This window comes from Helianthus annuus, chromosome 4 (assembly GCF_002127325.2).
Source record: "Helianthus annuus cultivar XRQ/B chromosome 4, HanXRQr2.0-SUNRISE, whole genome shotgun sequence".
NCBI classification, from domain to species: Eukaryota; Viridiplantae; Streptophyta; class Magnoliopsida; order Asterales; family Asteraceae; genus Helianthus; species Helianthus annuus.
The window spans coordinates 184031107-184054825 of record NC_035436.2 but is presented as its reverse complement, the minus strand read 5'-3'; the positions used below and the strand labels follow the sequence as shown (position 1 = coordinate 184054825).

At 37.9% G+C, this 23719-nt stretch overlaps 3 protein-coding genes across 3 annotated transcripts; 2 read left to right on the top strand and 1 right to left on the bottom strand.

Moving 5' to 3' along the window:
- Positions 1–2230: 2230 nt before the first annotated feature.
- On the top strand, positions 2231–9781 carry LOC110937281 (probable starch synthase 4, chloroplastic/amyloplastic). Its single transcript, XM_022179676.2, has 16 exons — positions 2231–2444; positions 3912–4116; positions 4546–4627; positions 4751–5807; positions 5881–5932; positions 6338–6460; positions 6552–6627; positions 6741–6925; positions 7020–7214; positions 7278–7349; positions 7447–7656; positions 7812–7937; positions 8546–8695; positions 8792–8853; positions 8956–9031; positions 9172–9781. Exons 1-16 carry the CDS (start codon positions 2296–2298, stop codon positions 9352–9354), a joined length of 3003 nt encoding a protein of 1000 aa, XP_022035368.1. The 5' UTR covers positions 2231–2295; the 3' UTR covers positions 9355–9781.
- A 252-nt stretch (positions 9782–10033) lies between these two features.
- LOC110937282 (chlorophyll a-b binding protein of LHCII type 1-like) lies at positions 10034–11025 on the bottom strand. The gene has a single exon (XM_022179677.2). It carries the CDS (start codon positions 10907–10909, stop codon positions 10109–10111), a length of 801 nt encoding a protein of 266 aa, XP_022035369.1. The 5' UTR covers positions 10910–11025; the 3' UTR covers positions 10034–10108.
- Positions 11026–12538: 1513 nt separating this feature from the next.
- Positions 12539–13626, top strand: LOC110937284 (chlorophyll a-b binding protein of LHCII type 1). Its single transcript, XM_022179678.2, has one exon. It carries the CDS (start codon positions 12678–12680, stop codon positions 13476–13478), a length of 801 nt encoding a protein of 266 aa, XP_022035370.1. The 5' UTR covers positions 12539–12677; the 3' UTR covers positions 13479–13626.
- The last annotated feature ends 10093 nt before the right edge of the window (positions 13627–23719 follow it).

The window sequence follows — 23719 nt, the reverse complement described above, 5'->3', positions numbered from 1 at the left end:
TATGGATTTCTACTATACTTTTATTAGAAGGATGTCCGCGTGATACGGCGGGAAACACACGCACTGCCAAGGCGTGCGTTGTTCGGTTGGTTCGGTTATTATCCTCAACCGAAACCGAAGTCATCGGTTAGTCTATTTATTAACCAGTCCATTTTGATTTATCAATTTGATTTATTCAGTTAGATTGACATTTTTTTGGTTTGATTCGTTTAATTTCGGTTAATAGCCAAAACCATACTTGAACTAAACTTTTGCTTAGAAATACATGAAAACGATACAATGATGCAAATATACAAAAGATACAATGCTAAATAAAAAGACGTAATGATCTAAAATCTCACATCGTAGAGTTCGATGAGAAGATTCCAATGCCGCTTGAATGAGTTCAATTGAAATTCGTTTGATTGCTTTTTAGGACTTCCTATTTTTAAGAGGCTATGTATTTGATCCCAATCGGACAATTCATATTGGTTAATGTTCCATTCATCACCATCATACACCAAGTGATGCATGTACCATTTTTAGTCAATTAATGCATCTCATTCATCACCATCTTACACGAAGTGTTGCATGTACCATTTTTAATCAAGTAATGCATCTTATTCATCACCATATTATACACCATAATTATGTCTTATAAACTAAGAATTTGACACTTCATCATCTTTTACACCATAATTATTCATAAATAAATTGGATTTAAATAATCCCAACTTTCTCAATTTGGCCGATAATAATCTCAACTCAGTTATTGGCCGATAATAATCCGAACTGATCCACTTTTGGCCGATAATAGTCTCCGTTAAAAATAGCTTAACGGAGTTAATTTTTTTCCGAATTACAAACCGATGTTTTATGGATTTTGATCAGAACGAGGATATGAGTCGATTTATGTAAAACTTACCTCGAAACGATGCTTCAAACGACTTGATTTTTGTTAATTAGAAGTTTAAACACCCGAATTGAAACACCGTTTTCGTCGTTTAGGGCAATATTTCAAGGTAAATTTTACATCAATCAACCTGTATCCTCGTTCTAATCAAAAGCCCTAAAACATCAGTTTGTAATTCGGAAAAAAACTTAACTCTGTTAACCTATATTTAATGCAGACTATTATTGGCCAAAAGTGGGCCAGTTCGGATTATTATCGGCCAATAACTGGGTTGGGATTATTATCGGCCAAATTGAGAAAGCCGGGATTATTAAAATCCAATTTGCCTGATTTCATATAACATGTCTTATAAACTAAGAATTTGACACTGCTATAAATAATGTTAACTCAATGGAATGAAAAAAGTGTTTAATAATATAACAAAATCCACAACAATGATATCAAAAGAAATTACCATCTTACACACCATAATTATTCATATGACATGTCTTATAAACTAAGAATTTGACACCGCTACAAGTAATGTTAACCATAATGGAATGAAAAAGTGTTTAGCAATATAACAAAACCCACAACAACGATATAAAAAAAATATCATCTTACACACCATCTATTCATATAATATGTTTTATAAACTAAAAATTTGACACCGCTATAAGTAATACTAACCACAATAAAATGAAAAAAGTGTTTAACAACATAACAAAATCCATAACAATGATATCAAAAGAACTCAGGTCCAACGCGTTTATTCGAATATAAAAAGTGCAAACCATCCCTAGCTGGAATGAGACCCTTGGCATAGTTTGAATTTTCGTTTCTTAATCTTTGCTACTTGCACCTTGCTAGTTGCATATTTTTAGTAATAAAATTTTGCCTAAAAAAAAGAAAAGAAAACAATAATTGAAGTAACCGATCACGTAACCTCTCAAGCTTTCTCGAGACTAGAGAAGCATAATACATAATCCATTTCAGAAGATATCAACACTTTTATATACCGTACACCTTCGTTTCTCCACCGTCTGATCAAACCTACATTCTCATTTCATCCTTATATACTCACTCAGATCCTGCCACCTGCATCCTCATCCTGCACTAGCAAGCAGCAGATTATTTCTCCATCTTCTAATCTCCGAAAACACGTTCTTTCTCTCGAAAGCAACCAACCCATATTAAACTACATCGCACTGATATCCAGTCTCCAAGTATCCACTTCCCAACCGTCCGATGACGTGTCTAAAATACCACACAAATTCTCCACCGTCCACGTGTCACCACACCCTACACCCTCACGCATCGGAACATTACTTTCTGAGACTGTTTAAACCACCTGAAATAGATAATTTTTTTTCTTTTCAGTTTTTTCTGTTCATCTCTCTCAGAGAGCTTTTTTTTTTGTTTCAATGGCGGTGAAATTATCGAGTTGTTTTTTGAGCCATAGATGGAGCACTTGCAGTGTGAGTGACTGTAATCATTTCAGTTTGCGGTTTTATTCTTCTCCGTCGCCTCGATTGCTTACGGTTTCCTGTAAGATACGTCAGCGTAACTCTAGGTATTGTTCTTCGTTTAATTTTGGAATATGAATTTATATGTATTCGTTTGTGAATTTGTTGTGATCAATTTCGATTGTTTGGACCTAGCATCCTGATTGATTGTATTGCCTTTTTGATTCGTGTAGTGTCTCAGTGTGTTGGTAAATGAATAAGAACAGACATTGTTTGAGGAATTTATCAGTAATTTGATGCGGAGAAAGTAATACTAGTATAGGAGGGCACTTAATCCTGACATTATACTGAATAGGGCGTATTTGTAGATTAGATTGATTATAAGAGTTTAGATCAGACACCTAAATAAACGTGTGAATTAGTGACATCTATCATTCACGCGTTTTACAATCGAAAATAAAATCACATAAAAGCATGAAATGTGAGGAAATTGTCCCTGAGGGACGCGGTGTGGTGGTAAGGTTCACATCCTGCAAGGTGCAGATATTGGTGGTTAATAGAAGCAGATTAGGAGTGTGCTAGTTTGTTTGCCGTTCAAAAAAAGGTGAGGAAATTCTTTTAGGTCAAAATCGGGATGTGATGAAGAAATTTGGGTCTGAGAGTTGGGCTGGGCAAACCACATTTAGGTGCTAGTTGAACTGTCCGCCCCGTTTAGATTATTTAGTCTATGTCTTATGGGCTATGCACCTCCCAGTTGGATCAAAACCTATGTCTGTTTTAAGTTGGGTCCCTTTCTAGGCCTTATTCAACTAGTCCATCTAAGACTTTTATTTCCACTCTCCCAAGTGGTCTTTCAGTTTGTTTCTGAAAGGGCATATTGATGCACATTAGTTTCTTTCTCCAAATGTGTATTGCTGCAAGTGAGAAATGATTTTAAGGGCACAGTTTGTAGCTGGATCCTTGTGGAAATAGATTATGCCGTGTTGCTAAGAAATCATCCTGAAAATGCAGTTTTTTGAATGGAAAATTCACACTCACCTTAGATAGACATTGGATACTGATAGGCCAAATGCCCATACATTACATTTAAAAAACAGTTAATGTCAAGGATTGTTTGCATTTCATGAAGGTGATGTGAAAGCTAATGTGGGTTATTGTTCGAATAAGTTGGTACAAACTTAAGGATTAATTGTATAATGAGTCAGAATGAACCGTACCTCCATTAAGGAGCCTTGAAATGGACATGAACTGCAGTAAGCCATTAATCTTATCTCTCTCACGCAAAAACCAACTTAACAAGGTATTGGCCAGATTTGTTTGTGTGATCTATTCCACTGATGAGCTTTTGACTTAAATTCAGGGATTTGGTTGGTTTAGGTGAGTTATTTATCGGACATGAGAGTAATCAATTTTAGCTCTAATATAGTTGGCATTATTGCTTTAATCATTCTATGACATGGTAAGAAGTATGTCAATTGGGTACATACGCAGATCAATTCGACTTTAAAATATTCTTCTACTTCAGTTTGTTACATCTTGACTTGATTTTTAATGATATGATCATACTGGTGCAGCGTACCACAACCCAGGAGGTCACAGTCAAAGAAAAATGTCCCAACACAACTTCCCCAAAATGATAACCTCATGCCAGATGACAGTGGACCTAGTGATTCAGAAAGTACAGATGACATCTCTGATGTTTCTGAAAACTCTATGTCTAATGACATTGTAGCAATTCAGCGTTTTGATGATGGGAATTCAAGCAGCACATTAACTCCGGTATGCGTCAAGAATATTCATATTTGATGGTTTTATTCTAGGTATCCTTGTTACATCTGTTTCCAGACTTCCAGTTATGTTCATCTTTTATAAAATTAAACACAAATGCATCATATACACCATCCTGTTTTTCTATTCTCTGGTAAAGAGGTCTGCAACGTTTTTTCCCTGATGCATCTTTCTTTTAGCATCCATGATGTAAGTAATCGATCTGCTCCATAATTGATATTGACCTTCCCTTTTTTGTGCCTTTTTATGTTATTTGTATTTTTTTTTATACATACATGGAAGCTATTTTGATATTCGTTTTTTCGCAGTTGGTACTTGGTGTTCCTTGTGTCATTTTATTGAGCTAGATTTGAATTGAAATGTATGTATATATCATAGGATACTGCTATTAATAATAATCTAATTTTATCATCTTAACAGTCTATTGATGCAGATAAAGGGGGCGGACTCTCAACTGTTCCTCTTCAGGATGTAATAGGGATGATACGTAATGCTGAGAAAAGTAGAGCTTTTTCCCTCTTGTGTTTAAATTTTATCTAGTGTTAATACGGGTATTTTACTATTTTTATAGTTTCTAGCAACAACATGTGTAACTTTTTTCGGTTTGTCTATAATTGTTTACCAGATATTCATATCTTAAACCAAGCTCGCATCCATGCACTTGAAGATTTAGAAAAGATTCTTGGTGAGAAAGAAGCCTTGCAAAGAGAAATAAACATTCTGGAAATGAGGCTGGCTGAAACCGATGCACGGATAAGAGTTGCTGCACAAGATAAGGTACACGTGGAGCTATTACAACACCATTTAGAGAAACTTCGAACAGAAATGTCCAACAAAAATAGAACTCCAGATGAAATGCAAGATATTGTCCTCCGGTCTCCTGATAGACAAACACGTGCTCTTAGTGAGGAGATGAATGCATTAAGAAATGAAAACATGTCATTAAAAAATGATTTAATGACAATTAAGGAGGAGCTTAATGAAGTTAAAAGAACAGATGAACGTGTTGAAATGCTGGAGAAAGAACGCAAAGTTCTAGAGTCTTCACTAAAGGAAATGGAATACAAGCTTACTCTTTCACAGGATGATGGTGCACAACTTTCGACTTTGAGATCAGAGTGTGAAACCCTATGGGATAAAGTAGAACATTTGCAGGTATTACTAGATAAGTCAACTAGTCAAGCTGATCAAGCGATTTTGGTATTACAACAAAACCAGGAGTTGAGGAAGAAGGTCGAAAGGCTGGAGGAATCTCTTGAAGATGCAAGCATTTACAAGTTATCATCTGAAAAGTTGCAACAGTATAATAACTTAATGCAACAGAAAATAAAACTACTTGAAGAACGACTTGAAAAATCTGATGCAGAGATACACTCTTATGTTCAGTTATATCAAGATTCGGTGAAGGAATTTCAAGATACACTTGATAATTTGAAAGAAGAAAGTAAGAAAAAAGCATCGGGTAAACATGTGGATATGCCATGGGAATTCTGGAGTCGTTTATTGCTCATGATTGAGGCTTGGTTTCTTGAAAAGAAGATTCATAGGGATGAGGCTAAGCTGCTAAGGGAGATGGCATGGAAGAAGGATGCACGTATCCATGATGTTTACATGGAATGCAAGGATAAGAATGAACGTGATATTATTGCTGCTTTTCGCAGACTGACATCTTCATCATCTGGGTATGTATTATTTTACAGTATTTCACATTTCTAACACGCTACTGTACAAACCAATGATGTCACTTCATTGCAGTCCAGGATTGCATGTCATTCATATAGCGGCTGAGATGGCTCCGGTTGCTAAGGTAAACCATCTTTTTGATTGCATTTTGCTCATCATGCGTAATTTCACTAGTATATGGGAAAAGTTTCATTTCTTTGATGTAGATTTTTGGCAAGATTTCTCTTTTAAGTATGAACTGTCATTTTTTTTTCACGCAGACCTACTTTAACCTTGGACTGAATAGAAAATCCTTGTCGTATTTTAGAACGTTACTTATGTGCACATGTGTGAAGAATTTTAATGCCAAAAATTGGTCATTGTATATGTTGATCTCCACTTTATCATCTCTTACGATTGCTCCCAATGGATATACACAAACCCCAGGAAAATTAATATGCATCTATGAAATAGTGAAATGAACTTGTATTTTCCTTGTAAAAACCTTGATAGACTCTTGAATTTATCCAGTTCTCTTTGTAAACTTTAGGTTGGTGGTCTAGGGGATGTGTTGTCTGCTCTCAGTAAAGCACTACAGAAGAAAGGACACCTTGTGGAAATAGTTCTTCCAAAATATGATTGCATGCAGTATGAAAGTATTCAGAATTTGAGGGTATGTTTTCCCCCCTTTGTAACTTGAGCATCAAGCCAGAAGAATCCAAAGATTTTCAAGAATGCTCATATATCTATCTCTTTCTGTACAGGTTTTAGATATAGTGGTAGAGTCATATTTCGATGGCCAGTTGTTCAAAAATAAAATCTGGATTGGCACAGTTGAAGGTTGAAATGTTCTCATCTTGTATATGACTATATGCATCAGATTTCAAACAATTTTTTTTTTTTGCTTGTATGATGATATAAAATTTAACTTTATTTTAATTCATTACGTTTAGGGCTTCCCGTTTACTTTATCGAGCCTCTTCATCCTGCTAAATTTTTCTGGAGAGGAAAAACCTACGGGGAACCTGATGATTTAAAGCGCTTCTCATACTTTAGCAGGGCAGCACTTGAGCTGCTTCATCAGGCCGGCAAAAAGCCAGATATTATTCACTGTCATGATTGGCAAACGGCTTTTGTTGTACGAATAATAAGACCTTGGTTTATGTTTTTTTTTTATTTATTTCATCTATAAATGATTAAATTTGTAACGATGATATTATCTTGATTTTCAGGCACCCCTTTACTGGGACCTGTATGCACCCAAAGGACTAAATTCAGCTAGGATATGCTTCACGTGTCATAATTTTGAGTATCAGGGAACCGCACCTGCATCAGAGATAGCATCTTGTGGTCTCGACATTCACCACCTTAACAGACCAGATAGGATGCAGGACCACTCATCACCTGACAGAATCAATCCTGTTAAGGTATATTCTGTCTATTGATATTTGTTTGTGTGTACTTATTAACATGTTCTTATGATGTTTTAGGGTGCAATTGTGTTCTCTAATATTGTTACAACAGTATCACCAACATATGCACAAGAGGTGCGGACTTCACAGGTAATGATATTTCATCGAATTTACTGCATTCAGTGTAAAACAATGTATGTCATGCTTGTGACTGGTACATTTATGGAAACTTTAATATATCATACAGGGAGGACAAGGGCTTCAAGCAACCATTAATGCTCATGCTCAAAAGTTTGTTGGGATTCTGAATGGAATTGATACGGATTGTTGGAATCCTGCTACTGACGGTTATCTCAGATTCCAGTACAATGCCAATGATCTTGAGGGGAAAGCTGAGAATAAAAAAGCTTTACAAAGACATCTTGGGCTTTCCGTTTCTGATAGTAGGAGGCCATTGGTAACTTTCTTGTGTCCTTGAAAGATTATTTATTTGTGAGATTTGATCAACTCTGTTGGTATTGACCTCATGATGTCACATTTGTAAAAAAAGATATTTACATAGTAGAATTCCATCGTCGTGTAGCATATTCATGTATCGTTTTCGTTTCACAGGTTGGCTGTATAACAAGATTGGTTCCACAGAAGGGTGTGCATCTCATCAGACATGCAATATATCGGGCATTGGAATTGGGTGGACAGTTTGTATTGCTTGGTTCAAGTCCTGTGCCAAATATTCGAGTAAGCTTCTGACTTTTTAGCATAAGGACCTTGTTTGTTAGCATCTCATTTTTTGATCTAGTTATTCGCAAATTGCTAATGCATGCAAGGAAAAAGCTCTTAGTTTTTTTAAAGAGGAAATGCCATTTTCATCCCTGAGGTTTGGTTAGTTTTGCGACTTTCGTCCAAAAGTTTGTTTTTTCGCATCTGGATCCAAAAGGTTTGAAATCTTGCCATTTTCATCTGACTCGTTAACTCCATCCATTTTTCTCCGTTAAGTCCGGGGTATTGCTGTCTTTTTTGTTGACTTAAGGTAATTAACGGATTAGGTCAGGGGTATTTTAAATACATGTACATAAAGTGAAAAAGACTGAATTGCCCTTTAAGTTAACAAAAAAGACGAAAATACCCCTGCCTTAAAAGGAGAAAAATGGATGGAGTTAACGAGCCGGATGCAAATGGCAAGATTTCAAACCTTTTGGATCCAGATGCGGAAAAACAAACCTTTGAACGATAGTCACAAAACCGGTCAAACCTCAGGGATGAGAATGGCATTTTACTCTTTTTATTTTTTATTTTTTTCAACTTCAATACGCCTTTAGTATACCTATCTAAGCTTTCTTTTGTAGAGGGAATTCGAGGAGATTGCAAAGAAGTTTGAAAATCACGAGCATGTTCGTCTGATTCTCAAGTATGACGAGGCTCTTTCCCATTCAATATATGCATCATCAGACATGTTCATCATCCCATCTATATTTGAGCCTTGTGGCTTAACACAGGTGCAGTGTTTGTAGATTTGATTGGACAATAGCATGTTATTAGTTAATTCTGTTATTCGAAATTTAGAACACAATTAATATTTTATACATTCTCAGATGATAGCCATGAGATATGGTGCAATCCCCATTGCTAGAAAGACAGGGGGTCTAAATGACAGGTGAAATTGATACTCAGTTTCTGACGTATTACGTATATAATATATATCTCCCCTTGAGATTAAATTACCGGCGATTTGATCTTCTAAATCATTTCTTTTCAGTGTTTTCGATGTTGATGACGATACCATTCCAGTTCAGTTGAGAAATGGATATACGTTTGTAACACCAGATGAGCAGGTACAGTTCTGTGTTTTGGCATGTAAAACCTTCCTATATAGATTATAGTTTCCATTATATTTTAATTTAATATTTGATTTCAGTATTCTTGTTATCTCATTTATATAAACACATTCTGGCATAAAAATCATGACATGCAGGCATTCAATGGTGCTTTTGATCGTGCATTCAACCACTACATGAATGACAATGAAAGCTGGCAAGAGCTAATTAACAGGGTCATGAGCATAGACTTCAGTTGGGACACATCAGCATCACAATATGAAGAACTTTACGTACAATCTGTATCACGAGCCCGGGCAGCTCGTCGGGCAGCTGGCTAAGACATCCATTTCCGAAACCTAGAGCAGTTTTCTCCCACTATATACACTTTTGAAGGCGAACATTGCATCATAGGGCTTTATGGTACTGAAGTGAATCGCAAATGATACATCTGCAACACAAGACCACAACCGAATGGTTCATAACCCGATAGAGAAATTTGAGGACATTAGTTACTTTCCATCACAAGTGGTTTGTATGATTTTTAGTATTCCTTTGTCCACGCTGGTGACTTTCCGTCACAAGTGGTTTATATGATTTTTAGTATTCCTTTGTCCACGCTGGTGACTGTTACGATTTCTTGCGGATGTAAATCATGTCCATATGTGGTTTTACAGAATAAAACATTTGACAAATTGTACACTATGAGGTTCTTATTCGTATACATGTAAAGATGCATTCTCAACAAGATCTAGTGATTTGTTAAAACACTTATCGTGTATTATATTGGTGCTGCGATTAGAATCAGAATGAACGCTGTAAAACCAGAGGTGAATGGGCGGTAAGACGGGTTTAGTAACGGGTTGAAATAACTTTGGGTTAGAACAATTTAGTTTGGACCAAAACAGGTGGTGTGGAGCTGCTCTTGAAAATTTTATTGTTTGGTTATTTTTATATCCTTCAACCGTTAAAAATACACCCAACCCAATATCTTGAACAGAGATTTAAACTATGAAAATGTACCATAAAAAGCTCAAATAAAATCATATATTAATTCACATACTCCAGATCATTTAACATCAAGGTTCAATACATTTACTTTCCAGGAACAAAGTTTGTAGCATAAGACCAAGCATTGTTGGCAACAGGATCCGCAAGGTGGTCAGCGAGGTTCTCCAATGGACCCTTTCCAGTCACAATGGCTTGAACAAAGAACCCAAACATGGAGAACATGGCTAGCCTTCCGTTCTTGATCTCCTTCACCTTCAACTCAGCAAAAGCCTCTGGATCATCGGCAAGGCCCAACGGGTCAAAGCTACCACCAGGGTAAAGTGGGTCAACAACCTCACCCAATGGCCCACCCGCAATTCTGTAACCCTCAACCGCACCCATCAAGATCACTTGGGTGGCCCAAATGGCCAAGATGCTCTGGGCATGGATCAAACTTGGGTTACCCAAGTAATCAAGCCCACCTTCGCTAAAGATTTGGGCTCCAGCCTTGAACCATACGGCCTCACCGAACTTCACACCGTTACGGGCCAAAAGCTCTGGGAAGACACACCCAAGAGCCCCGAGCATGGCCCATCTGCAGTGGATGACCTCAAGCTCACGGTTCTTGGCAAATGTCTCTGGGTCAGCAGAAAGCCCAGCAGTGTCCCAACCATAGTCACCTGGGAATTCACCGGTGAGGTATGATGGGGCCTCACCGGAGAATGGGCCGAGGTACTTGACACGGTCAGGACCGTACCATGGGCTTCCTGATGGTGCAACCTTCTTGGGTGCTGCAGTTTTCCTCATGGAAACCCGTCCGGTTCCGAAAACTTCAAAGCTGGATGGAGCGGTTTTGACCGCTTGTCCGGCAAATGGAGATGAGAGAGCCATGGTTGAAGCAGCCATTGTTGAAGTTTGTTAGAAGATGTTATGGTTTTCTGAGTTGTATGTTGTGGAATTTGGGAGTTCATTTATAGGGTTGAAGGGCTAAGCCTCTGTTATCTTGAGATATCTGTATCTCCGTTGTGATTGGTCACACAGAATCTTAAAGTTTTAACTGTATAAACTATAAACAAATATATTTTGTTTTATTTTCGATATTACATATTTGATAAAAACATATCAAATTATCGTCTTATCTCAACTTTAATTAACTCTTTAAATTGTAAATAAATCCAAAGCTAGAGAGGATAACACGGAATTATTTTTTTGATGGATATATTTATCATTACAACTTTTTTTTCGCCCAACGAATCTTTCAAATGGGCCACGAGCGAAATTTACGACATCGGGATACACTCACCTCCGAATCGGGGAAAACCCTCATCTAAGGCCGAAGCCTGTGAACACTCGCCTGAAGGCACGACATTGCAGTGAGGTAAAATCCGCTCAGTTCAAGTATTGAACTAGCAATGCCATCTACTCGCCTTATCACCAGGTGCTGCCGGGTGGGGGCAGGAATCAAACCTGGGTCACTTGCAACACCAGGTCTCTCCCTTACCACTTCAGCACCAGCTCATTGGCTATTTATCATTATACTAGTTTGATAAATTGTATATATAATTTTATTATTAAATTAATTTTGTTCTTATTTAGCACTGGATGGTAGTTCTATCCTCCATAAGTTTTTAATATTCCACCACATTTGTTTTGGACCACAATGTTTGTGTATGCAGCTAATATTCTTATGCAACAAAGACTTGTACCTTGCGCTACATCTGTTTGCTGTTGCACCAACCATTCAAGACTCAAGAGCATCATGTGTATGCTTTAAACTTGTACGTTCTTCTTTAAAAATGTAAAGTTGAACAGGGTCTTGTATATGCTTTAAACTTTGCATATAGAGCATAACATTTTATTCAAAATTAATTTAAGAAATTTTCATATAGTGTGTGTTGTTGATGTTTGACTTTAAAAGAAATCAAGGAAAATCACTTGATAAATAATATAATTAAATAACATTCAACTTTTGTTAATAAGACTTGATTATTGAAAGTTTTTTTCTAATATTTTAAAAAATATAATTAGTATTCAAGACAATGAAACTTTAGTTAGTAACCAATGCATATAATTAGGTAATACTAGTCGCGTGATAAAGCTTAGTATATAATCCTAATATATTTTGAAACAGTGTTACATGAATATGATTTCTATGTTGGAACTTGGAACTACATTTTATAACCGCTATAACGCCAACAAAATTACTACAATTTCTATGTTGGAACCATGTTTTATAACCGATACAACGCCAACAAAATTACTATGAATTACCCACGCCTCCGCCGCAACGTGGGGAGTTGTCTGTATTATACAACAAACTAAACACTTAATTAGTTACAAAGCTTGCCATCTGTCATAGATTCTGCTTTGGTTCGCTAGAGCCACATAATTCTCGAAATGAATGAAGACATGGACAATACTAGTGTTTTGGATAGAAAATCTTGATAGAAACAAAGTTGTCCACATGTCTTCTTTGGATTGGTCCAGGGAAATTATCATTCTTAGTTAGCCATCAAAGATATCACCCACCAATCAAGAACAAGATAGAGATCTTGAAGATAAGCACCCTAGAAATTTCTAACCCTTATTTATGCCACTTTGAAGAACTTGTAAAACTCAAGCCATCAACCACCTTAAACTACAGATTCATTCAATAGTCTTACCTTCTCATACAATGGCTGCTTCAACCATGTCTCTCTCATCTCCATTCGCTGGGCAAGCGGTAAAAACCGCTCCATCGAGCTCTGAAGTTTTCGGAACCGGACGGGTTTCCATGAGGAAAACCGCAGCACCCAAGAAGGTTGCACCATCAGGAAGCCCATGGTACGGTCCTGACCGTGTCAAGTACCTGGGCCCATTCTCCGGTGAGGCCCCATCATACCTCACTGGTGAATTCCCTGGTGACTACGGTTGGGACACTGCTGGGCTTTCAGCTGACCCAGAGACATTTGCCAAGAACCGTGAGCTTGAGGTCATCCACTGCAGATGGGCCATGCTTGGGGCTCTTGGGTGTGTCTTCCCAGAGCTTTTGGCCCGTAACGGTGTGAAGTTCGGTGAGGCCGTATGGTTCAAGGCTGGTGCCCAAATCTTTAGCGAAGGTGGGCTTGATTACTTGGGTAACCCAAGTTTGATCCATGCCCAGAGCATCTTGGCCATTTGGGCCACCCAAGTGATCTTGATGGGTGCGGTTGAGGGCTACAGAATTGCTGGTGGGCCGTTGGGTGAGGTTGTTGACCCACTTTACCCTGGTGGTAGCTTTGACCCGTTGGGCCTTGCCGATGATCCAGAGGCTTTCGCTGAGTTGAAGGTGAAGGAGATCAAGAACGGAAGGCTAGCCATGTTCTCCATGTTTGGGTTCTTTGTTCAAGCCATTGTGACCGGTAAGGGACCTTTGGAGAACCTGGCCGACCACATTGCGGACCCTGTTGCCAACAATGCTTGGTCTTATGCTACAAACTTTGTCCCCGGGAAGTGAATTATTTGACATATGGGTTATCCTACATCGAAAAATGTTTTGTGTGGGTTTTATAACAAGTTAAGCTCCTTGTAAATTAATTATTATTGATGAATGATCGTATTGTTACTCATTTATAATGAAAAAGTTTCTCCTTTTCAATGGGTCATGCTTACTGTTTTGTTTTCATATCAATGCGATAAACACATTAATATTTTCAAATCTAGACATTCAAATAGTTTCACATGGCATTCTATCATTTAACCTCATAAATTTTATTTATATTTGTTTAATAAATTTATTTTAATATTAATATTAATTAATAACCAATATATAGATATCACTTATTTTTATCCCTATATTTATCTAAAATTAATAAATAACTTTAATTTTGCAATTTAGACCATTTTAGTTTTAACCAAAAGTTTTTCATCTTTTGCAATTTAATCTCAACTCTTTTTTTATTTTCAATTTTGGTCCACCGTACTTTTCATCATTCCCAAGTTTTTCGTTTCTTTCTAAATTTTATGAGTTAACGCACTACAACGTGCATGTGGAGTTTAACATTTCGTATATTTTTTTCCCGTTTGACCGGCCCGTCGCGTCACATCTATTTTTCTGCGTTTGACAAGTTCGTCCAACACGCGGTTCCCGGATGGACTTAGTTATTTTTTCTATGTTTTACGTTTCAGTTTAATTTCTCAGCAACGAGCGTGCGTGATTCAAAGATTTTACGTCTGCTTTTCGCTCGGCGTTATTTTTTTCCCTTTTTTATTTATTTTATTTTTACGAGTTTTTCCGGTGTTGGTGGTCGCTGACAATGGTATAGTATTGCTACTGCTTAACACAATTTTATGACAACCGCTGCAACGTAGGGGCTTAATACTAGTATCAAATACAAGTATATACCCTTAAAGTTAATTACAATGGTAGTTCTCGTGGTTTCACCTTTGAGTACTAACTTATTTTTTAACAGGTTCAGGCTTTATGGTTTTGAATTTGTAACACCTTTGAGTATTCAGGTTAACTGCTGTTAATTTTTCTATTAAATCAACATAAAATGACTAAAATACCCTTATAAAATTTTCTATTAGTATTTAAAGGTGTTAACTTCAATAAACCACAAGAACCATCATCTGTGTAATTAACTCTAAAAAATCTAAAAACTCGTTATATTTGTAAAAAAGAATATTATAAAACCTGCTACATAAAATTATTTAATAATTATATTTCTAAAATTAATATATATACAATTACCGAACGTCTATTTTGAGTGAAAACATTAATGTAGTATGGACACTGTATAATTTTTTTTTTCTAAATTTTTAATATTACTAATTTAGAAAAGAATTATGATAAATATACAACTCATGCATATTATATTTAACTAGATATTCGACCTGCGCGCGTTGCGGCACGAGCTACGAAGGCAAAAACATCACCAACACACATTATAACGCATGATATCTAACGAACTTTTTAACTTCGTCGTGGGTAATTTCTGTGCGTTACCGGAACAATTCAGAAACATCAAATGAACTCTTGATTAGCATCAACTACCCAATAAATGACTCAAAAAAGTGATTGTTAACAACGAATAAACAAACGAAAAGACATAAGTTGGGTTGACTGGATGAGGCCCAAAATATGCTTCATGCCCCATGGTCAAGCCACGGATCTGTCTCTTCTTGTCTCTTCAGCTGTATCAATCAATGTAAATTCATTTGTAAGGTCAAATAAGTTTTAGCGATCTGCAACACTTTTCTACCTGGAAAAAAGTTCGCCTATACAAATTATAAGCAACGTAGAAAATGAGAGCAAATTTATATTATTCAACCATAATATATCTTCTACTTTACATCAATTATTCTAACCTACTCTTTTTGCTGAGTTTTTGGTATACTCTATCTCTCTCTCTCTCTTACTTATCATAAGACACCATCAAAGAAAGTTTTCCAAAACACAGATGGCTAAAAGCATGAGGGAAGTGTGGCATAAGAATGTGCTAGCCACAAAAGAAAAGTAATGTACAACCTAGTAAGCCCATCATAGACGAACAAAAGGCACAAAAAACCAATGACACTACTACAAAATAGGGGTTTTGTCACCGTATTTTTGGTAGTAAAACGGTGGCAATTTCTTAGTTGCCACCGTTTTACAACCGAAAATGCGGTGGTAAAAACACACGTGTCAATTGCCCTATCGTCACCAAACAGCGACCACTTTTATTTTTGCCACCATAAAAATGGTCAAATTATTTGCGACCGCTCTAAGGAGCAGCCTTGTTTGCTACCAATTTAACACCATAAAAGAAATCAAGAAGTCAGAATTAAAGAAAACTGATAACGGGTCAATTTGGTTGAGAAAGAACAAAATCTAATTTTGAGTTACAATTCAAGTGCTAGAAACCAAATAACATGGTCCCGCATGTTACATATTAAGAATGAAATTCTACCTACTTTCAACTTAACAAGAAATTCCCATACGTTCTCATTACATTGAAAGCTTCAAACCTATCACTTAAAAATGGATATCACAAACCAAACAAACACTATAACAATTGTAAACAATAAAAAATGCATAACAATTGTAAACAATAAAAAATGCACATGAGAAGATAAAAGAAGTCCAGTAATTGTGAGAAGTCAGGGCGCCTAGTATATTAAATCTTTTCAAGTAAAGAATGTAAAGTTGTTACCTGAAATTGAAGGTTTCCATCTTGTCAACTAGTAACTTGATCTTCTCAAGGACCTCTATAGTTACAACATACATACTACAAGGAGCAACTTTGGGGGCATCGGTGAAATATATACAAACTACAATGACCATCCATGATTAGCTCAAATTCATAGGCGCAAAAGTTGTAGATATTTTGGCATACATCAACTTGTTTTTATAGTAAAAAGTTGCATGTATTTATGATACAAAAGATTAGAGAACTTAAAATAAAGATGAAAGTGGTATATTTATAGAGTGTGCCTATTGGCACACTAAAGTGCCTATTGGCATCCTAGCAAAATTAGAGTTTATCTACGCTGCGTATTGGTCAATACGCAGCGTATAGGGTTAACCAAATACGCTGCGTATTGACCAATACGCAGCGTAGATAAACCCTAGATCTCAGTGTCTGATAACCAATCATTGCACAGAAAACAAGGTTTGTCTACGATGCGTATTGATCAATACGTAACGTATTGACTTTTACACAAATGGTCCCTGGGGTTTTCAAAATTGACAAAAATGGTCCCTCTTTTTTGATATATTTATAATTTGGTCCCTGATGTTTTAATTTTTACAAAATAGGTCCCTGATGTTTCGTAAATTAGCACAAATGGTCCCTGTCAGGGACTATTTTTGTAAAAACTGAAACTGAGGGACTATTTTTGTACACCAGTTAACCAACGCAGCGTATATAAAACATCTGCAAAATTGGGGTCATTTGGGTAGGTTTGAAGTATCAAAAGTTTACCAGTTTTATATACGCTGCGTATTGGTCAATACGCAGCGTATATTACCTTCCTAAATTTTAAAACTTCCAGAAGTTTATCTATACAACAAAACATTTTAAATAACCTGCCAGAATTTTATATAACCTGCCTGAATTTCAAAATATAACAAAGTTTGATATATACATTTCAAAATATGTGAAACCGTTTACACCGAAGTTTTATATATACATAATAAAATACATAACAAAGTTTGTCCATACATAACAAAATGATAAAATACTACTGCTGCTGCTCCTGATGCTGCTGCTGCTCCTGATGCTGCTGCTGTTGCTGATGCTGATCCCAGTACGCATCTGCAATGAAGGGTAGTGGAGGTAACCCGTCATGCTGTCGCTGCTGCTGCAGCGCCGCAGCCACCCACTCTAACAAATAGTTGTTTCTTTCAACGTATTGAAGCAGCTGCTGATTTGACGGGTCAGGACCGGGCCAAACATGGCGTGGGAACTGAGGCGCCCCAGGTGGTCCACGCGGCTGTGGTGGCTGCGGAAGAACGGCGGCTGGCTCATGCGGCTCCGGCGGCTCCGGATCGTGCGGGGGATAAATCAGAGGGAACTCTTCTGGCAGTTGTGTAAGCTCGTATTGCGTGCCGTCCAGTTTCTTTAACCGCTTCCCGCATGGAAAGTCTTTGGTAATTTGCATCCCGTTTATTGTGTTCATCCCCATCCGCTTTGGCTGTGTCGCCGGGCCGACACGGCCGCGGTCGTTCTCCGGATGATAGCCCAACGAATGGGCTATCTTGGTCACGTAGGCGCCGCCGAATAGAATTCCGCGCTCCTGTCGATGATGCGCGGAGGCGAAGTACTGCGCCAACCCGTAGGCGAGAGCGCACGGCCTCTTGTATAAGAGGCAATATAAAAAGAACAAGTCACCACTCGTACACCACTCTCGGCTTTTGTTTCGAGCAGTGATCGAAGTGGAAATCATCTTGTGCAAATACCTGCATAAATGGAAACCAGTCAGTAAATAATAATCAGAAGACATCGATTAAATGAGGATTAAAAAAAACAATATATTTTTGACTCGTTAAGGATTTTGACGCACGTAACGGACCTATACGCCTTACGAGGGTCAAAACTAAGATCGTCGTTAAATTATATTTTTTTTATTATTTAGTCGAAGTCGAACCGTAAGGCGCGTAGGTCCCTAACGAGCGTCGAAACTAAGTTCGTCGTTTTATATTTTAAAGACGAACTTAGTTTCGACGCTCGTTAGGGACCTACGCGCCTTACGGTTCGACTTCGACTAAATAATAAAAAAATATATATTTTAACGACGAACTTAGTTTCGACGCTCGTTAGGACCGTAAGCGCCTTACGAGCGTCAAAACTAAGATCGTCGTTAAATTATATTTTTTTTTATTATTTAGTCGAAGTCGAACCGTAAGGCGCGTATGTCCCTAACGAGCGTCGAAACTAAGTTCGTCGTTAAAATATAAAACGACGAACTTAGTTTCGACGCTCGTTAGGGACCTACGCGCCTTACGGTTCGACTTCGACTAAATAATAAAAAAACTGTATATTTTAACGACTGTAAACGGGCGTTTAAACGGCTGCAAACGTAGCCGCAAACGGCTGCGAAATCGCTTCCCTTTGGGGCTGTGTTTGCAGCCGTTTAAACGCCGGTTTACGGCTGCAAACGCAGCCCCAAACGGCTGCCGGTTTAGACGTCGTTCAAACGCCGGTTACGGTTCGACTTCGACTAAAAAATTAAAAAAAAATATGTTTAAAAAAATTTGGTTTAAATGGTCCTTGGAGTTTTAAAAATTGACACAAATGGTCCCTTTTTTGATATATTTACACTTTGGTCCCTGAAGTTTCAATTTTTTACAAAAATGGTCCCTGATGTTTCAAAAATTGACACAAATGGTCCCTAACGAGCGTCGAAACTAAGTTCGTCGTTAAAATATAAAACGACGAACTTAGTTTCGACGCTCATTAGAGACCTACGCCCCTTACGGTTCGACTTCGACTAAATAATAAAAAAATATATATTTTAATGACGAACTTAGTTTCGACGCTCGAACGGACCTACGCGCTTTACGAGCATCAAAACTAAGATCGTCGTTAAATTATATTTTTTTTTATTATTTAGTCGAAGTTGATCCGTAAGGCGCGTAGGTCCCTAACGAGCGTCGAAACTAAGTTCGTCGTTAAAATATAAAACGACGAACTTAGTTTCGACGCTCGTTAGGGACCTACGCGCCTTACGGTTCGACTTCGACTAAATAATAAAAAAAATATATATTTTAACGACAAACTTAGTTTCGACGCTCGTTAGGACCGTACGCGCCTTACGAGCGTCAAAACTAAGATCGTCGTCGTTAAATTATATTTTTTTTATTATTTAGTCGAAGTCGAACCGTAAGTCGCGTAGGTCCCTAACGGGCGTTTAAACGGCTGCAAACGCAGCCGCAAACGGCTGCGATTTCGCTACCGTTTGCGGCTGCGTTTGCAGTCGTAAACGGGCGTTTAAACGGCTGCAAACGCAGCCGCAAACGGCTGCGTTTTCGCTGTCGTCTGTGGCGGCATTTGCAGCCGTAACCGGGCGTTTAAACGGCTGCAAACGCAGCCCCAAACGGCTGCCGGTTTAGACGTCGTTCAAACGCCGGTTACGGTTCGACTTCGACTCAAAAATTAAAAAAAATAATATGTTTAAAAAAAATTTCTGTTTAAAAAGAAATTTGGTTTAAATGGTCCTTGGAGTTTCAAAAATTGACACAAATGGTCCCTTTTTTGATATATTTACACTTTGGTCCCTGAAGTTTCAATTTGCTTTACGAGCGTCAAAACTAAGATCGTCGTTAAAATATATATTTTTTTATTATTTAGTCGAAGTCGAACCGTAAGGCGCTGATGTGTGTCGGTGTGTATATATTTTTAGATGTTTATTTAAGCCCTTTTTACACTTTTAGCCAAGTTTTAAATTTATAAAACACGATATTCACTAACACTAAACACACATATGGGCAAGTGCACCCATCGTGGACGTAGTATAGCGTTGGTAAGATACCGAGGTCGTCCAAGGACACAAGAGCTTTTAATACCGGTTTATCCTCAACGTCTAATCAAATCAAAAAGTTAGAAAAATGTTTTAAACTAAGAAAAATAAAAACTAACTAAATGCTGAAAAATAAAATAAATAAAAAAAACAGATAAACAAGATGAATCACTTGGATCCGACTCGTGTATTAGTATAACCTTTGATTATTTTCGCACTTTTGCACTTGTTTAAGAGATTATCTTAGTTATTGTAGTAGGCCCCTCTTTTGAAGGCGACGTTACCCTCAACCCAGTAGTTTGAGTCAGCAAGGATACAATCCTAAAGGGTCGGATTATTGAAAGATAATGAATTAAGTTATTAATGCAAATTATGGTAGGCCCCGCTTTTGGCGGTGACGTTACCCTCGGCTAAGTAGTCTGAGTCAGCAGGGATACAGTCCTAAATAGCCGGGTTATAGTATTAATAGTAGTTAGCTTATGAGGGGGTCAAAGAGTTTGGATCCCCGCCATCCAATACCTATGGGCATTGAAGGAGATCCTACTAAATTTGACCCAGGTCCCAAGCAGGACCTCTAAACGCTGAACAAGGGCAAGACCCTTACCAAACCGTTCCCTTAACCCCCGACCAGGTAGCCAACATACCTCCATATAGACCGTGGAGATATGAATGGTGAAAATCTTTTATTTTATATAGACAGTAAAATAACGCCAAGACACCACGGACAAACGATAAGGAAAGATCACCTTCAACATAAGTAACTAGTTATTAAAGTCATTAATACAAAACCAAATAAAAAGTGCAAAAGATTAAAAATAAAAAGTATTATACTAAACACTTGTCTTCACCAAGTGATGTAAGAGACTTAGGCAAACATGGCCTTGATTGTCAAGAACTCTTACGATCAATCTTGGATCCCGAGACGACTCACACACTCTACGATGGACAATGGATGATGGTGGTGGATGATGGTGTTATGGTGGTGATGGGTGGTGGATGAAGTGTGAGAGAGGTGGTGTGCCAAGGGATGAGAGAGAATGAAACCAAGCTCCTCTATTTATAGGCTGAACAGAACGCTGGACACGGCCCCGTGTCCGCTGGACACGGCCCCGTGCCCGTCTGACATTCTCTCTCTTCATTAATTGTAATTGCGAATTACAATTAATGCGCCTGCTGTACTTTCAACACGCCCCCGTGCCCGCTGGGCACGGCCCCGTGGTGAGCAATGGAAGCTTCTACTGGTTTGTCTTTTCTGCTGCTTCCTGGGCACGCCCCCGTGTTCACTGGACACGGGGCGTGTTCAGACTCTGTTCTCTTCTCTTTGTCTTGGGAGGTGCCGTTGAGGGTCCGGGCAGTTTACTTTTGTTCATTTTCTTGTATTTATGGTAGAATTAGTGGTCTTTTTGCTTCTTTTGTGATTTTGAGCTCATTTCATCCTGAAAATACAAAAGGAAGACAAAAACACTCTTTTTCCAACATTAGTACTTAAAAAGGGTTAGTTTTATGCCTTAATTGATGTGTTTTATATGTTGCATTTTACACACATCAAATACCCCCACACTTGAACTTTTGCTTGTCCTCAAGCAAAACTCTTTTAATGTGGCTTACACTCCCAAATGGAATAGGTAGAAGAGAAGTTTTTTAACTTGTCCTAGAGTGTCGGGAATCCAAGGTTTGTATAGGTTCTATTTTTATTTTATTTACAATCTTATTCGTCATGGTTTATTTTGAACTTTTCATAAGATAAACTACTTATTTGGGCATAGCATGCCTTATTAAAATTCCATTTATATACAAGTTCACATACCTCACGGGAGATCACTCAATCACTCGGCCGAAGGTGTATATTTAAGTGAATCGCTCGAGAGCGGCACGGATTTACATTCTCCATATGCTTGCCAAGCGATCAATCCTCCTCCTTTTTAACTTTTTACCTTTGTAAATATCAAGAGGTCTTTTGGGGTGAAGGCTTGGGTTTAAAGGTGGGTGGTTGGTTAGTGGTTAGTAAAAAGGACGAAAATCGTAACAAGTGTCGGTTTTCGTGAAATACCTTATTTTTGGTGACATTTATTTTTGAAGTATTTCTCCAAACAAGCTTTTTGTAGCTTATGTTTGTTTTTGACTTCATCATTTTTTTTTTTTGTCACGTAAAGGGTATGTTTATGAAAAACCGAGTTTGTTACTAAAATAAAGGTGAAAAAAAATGAAAAAGGTTTTTGGTGGGTAAAAAAAATTTTGTTTTGGGGGTAATGAAATGAAAGGTTTAGGCTCAAAGGGGGTTTTCTAGGGGGATTTTGGGTAGGTAAAAAAAAATGAAAAATAATGGTTTTGAAAAAATAGTTAGTCCTAATGCCTCCATCATTTACTTACTTGGGTTTAAGTTGGTAAGGACCGGGAATGTATCGTCGTGGCAAGTTCTAGATTTGTAAAGACCGAGCGGCTATTCACACAAGAAACGAAAAATGAGCATTTAATCTAAATATGTGTATTTTTATGCTCAATAAAGGCTCAAAACTCACTTTTTGTGGGAATGGGTTTTTTAATGTGACCAAGCATATATAATCGAATTTTAGCTAGACTTGTTATACCGTTTCATAATTTTCTTATGTTAGTTCTTTTTATCACGACGCTATCGGTTGTAAGTTTGTAAAAATATAACCCTTTTATAACTTGTTATTCCCAACTTAAACTAAGACAAGTAAATAAAATAAAAATGAAAAAGTTTTTGAAAAAAATTGGGGTGTTTAGCGGTTCCAATAGAGTTTTGTGTAAGGCTTGTTTTAGGATTTTGCAAAATTCCAAGGTTTTAGCATCCCCCCCACACTTAAATTACACATTGTCCTCAATGTGTCCAAAAATAAAGTTTTTGGTTGATTAGAATATGTAAAAGTGTGTTTAAAAACAAAGATTTGTGTTACTGGCGCTCTGGACACGGCCCCGTGTCCATTGGACACGGCCCCGTGGCGAACTGCCAGTAAAGAAAAACTTACAGAAGGTGAACACGGGGGCGTGTTGGGTGAACACGGCCACGTGTCCGGCAAAAATCTGCAGGTCAGTAGCCAAACAGCAGAACTGGGAGATGGACACGGGGGCGTGTCGGCTGGACACGTCCCCGTGTGGACAGTCTGTTAGCCAGAAAAAAATAGGGTTTTCTCCCGGTTTCTTCCTCCTAGGGCTGCGAGTGCTAATGTTTAGCATTCTAACCCTTGCATTGCACCTGTTCAAGCATTCAATACCATCCAACCAAGCACAAACCATCCTAATCTTACCATAGTCAAATATTATCCAAACATAAAGTAAAAACAAAATAAAGATAAAAAGTAGTTAAGGAAAGTAAATTGTCTTGACAAATGGCACGCAGGCCATGAATTGTTCGATGGAAAAGAAGGGTAATCAAACCTGTGGGCTCATCACCAGCTAGCCCCTTGCTCCTCCCAGCCTCCTACTCCATATCTTCATCACTGTCTTCACCTCCGCCTCCCTGCCTCGCCATGTACTCCCGGATGCTACCGATATCATCTTGTATATCGTTGACACTGCCTTCGATAGCTCCTACCCGGAGGTGTGTGTTGTTGGCGAGGTTGTAGGTGTTCCTGGTGCACATGAGGTTTTCCTGCAAAAGATCATGTAAACTTTGGAAATTAGGAAAACCGCCTCCTTGAGAGGAGGATTGACCCTGTTCGCCTTGGGGAGGGTATTGGTACTGTGGAGGTGGTGCATGAAGAACTAGAGCCTCTTGCGGGTTCCATGCGTAGC

Bases quoted from the DNA above. Each gene is read 5' to 3' on its own strand.
- LOC110937281 (XM_022179676.2), top strand. From the start codon at position 2,296: ATGGCGGTGAAATTATCGAGTTGTTTTTTGAGCCATAGATGGAGCACT. The intron at 2,445-3,911 runs GTATTGTTCTTC...ATACTGGTGCAG, and splicing joins ATACGTCAGCGTAACTCTAG to CGTACCACAACCCAGGAGGT. The intron at 6,461-6,551 runs GTATGTTTTCCC...CTTTCTGTACAG, and splicing joins AAAGTATTCAGAATTTGAGG to GTTTTAGATATAGTGGTAGA.
- LOC110937282 (XM_022179677.2), bottom strand. From the start codon at position 10,909: ATGGCTGCTTCAACCATGGCTCTCTCATCTCCATTTGCCGGACAAGCG.
- LOC110937284 (XM_022179678.2), top strand. From the start codon at position 12,678: ATGGCTGCTTCAACCATGTCTCTCTCATCTCCATTCGCTGGGCAAGCG.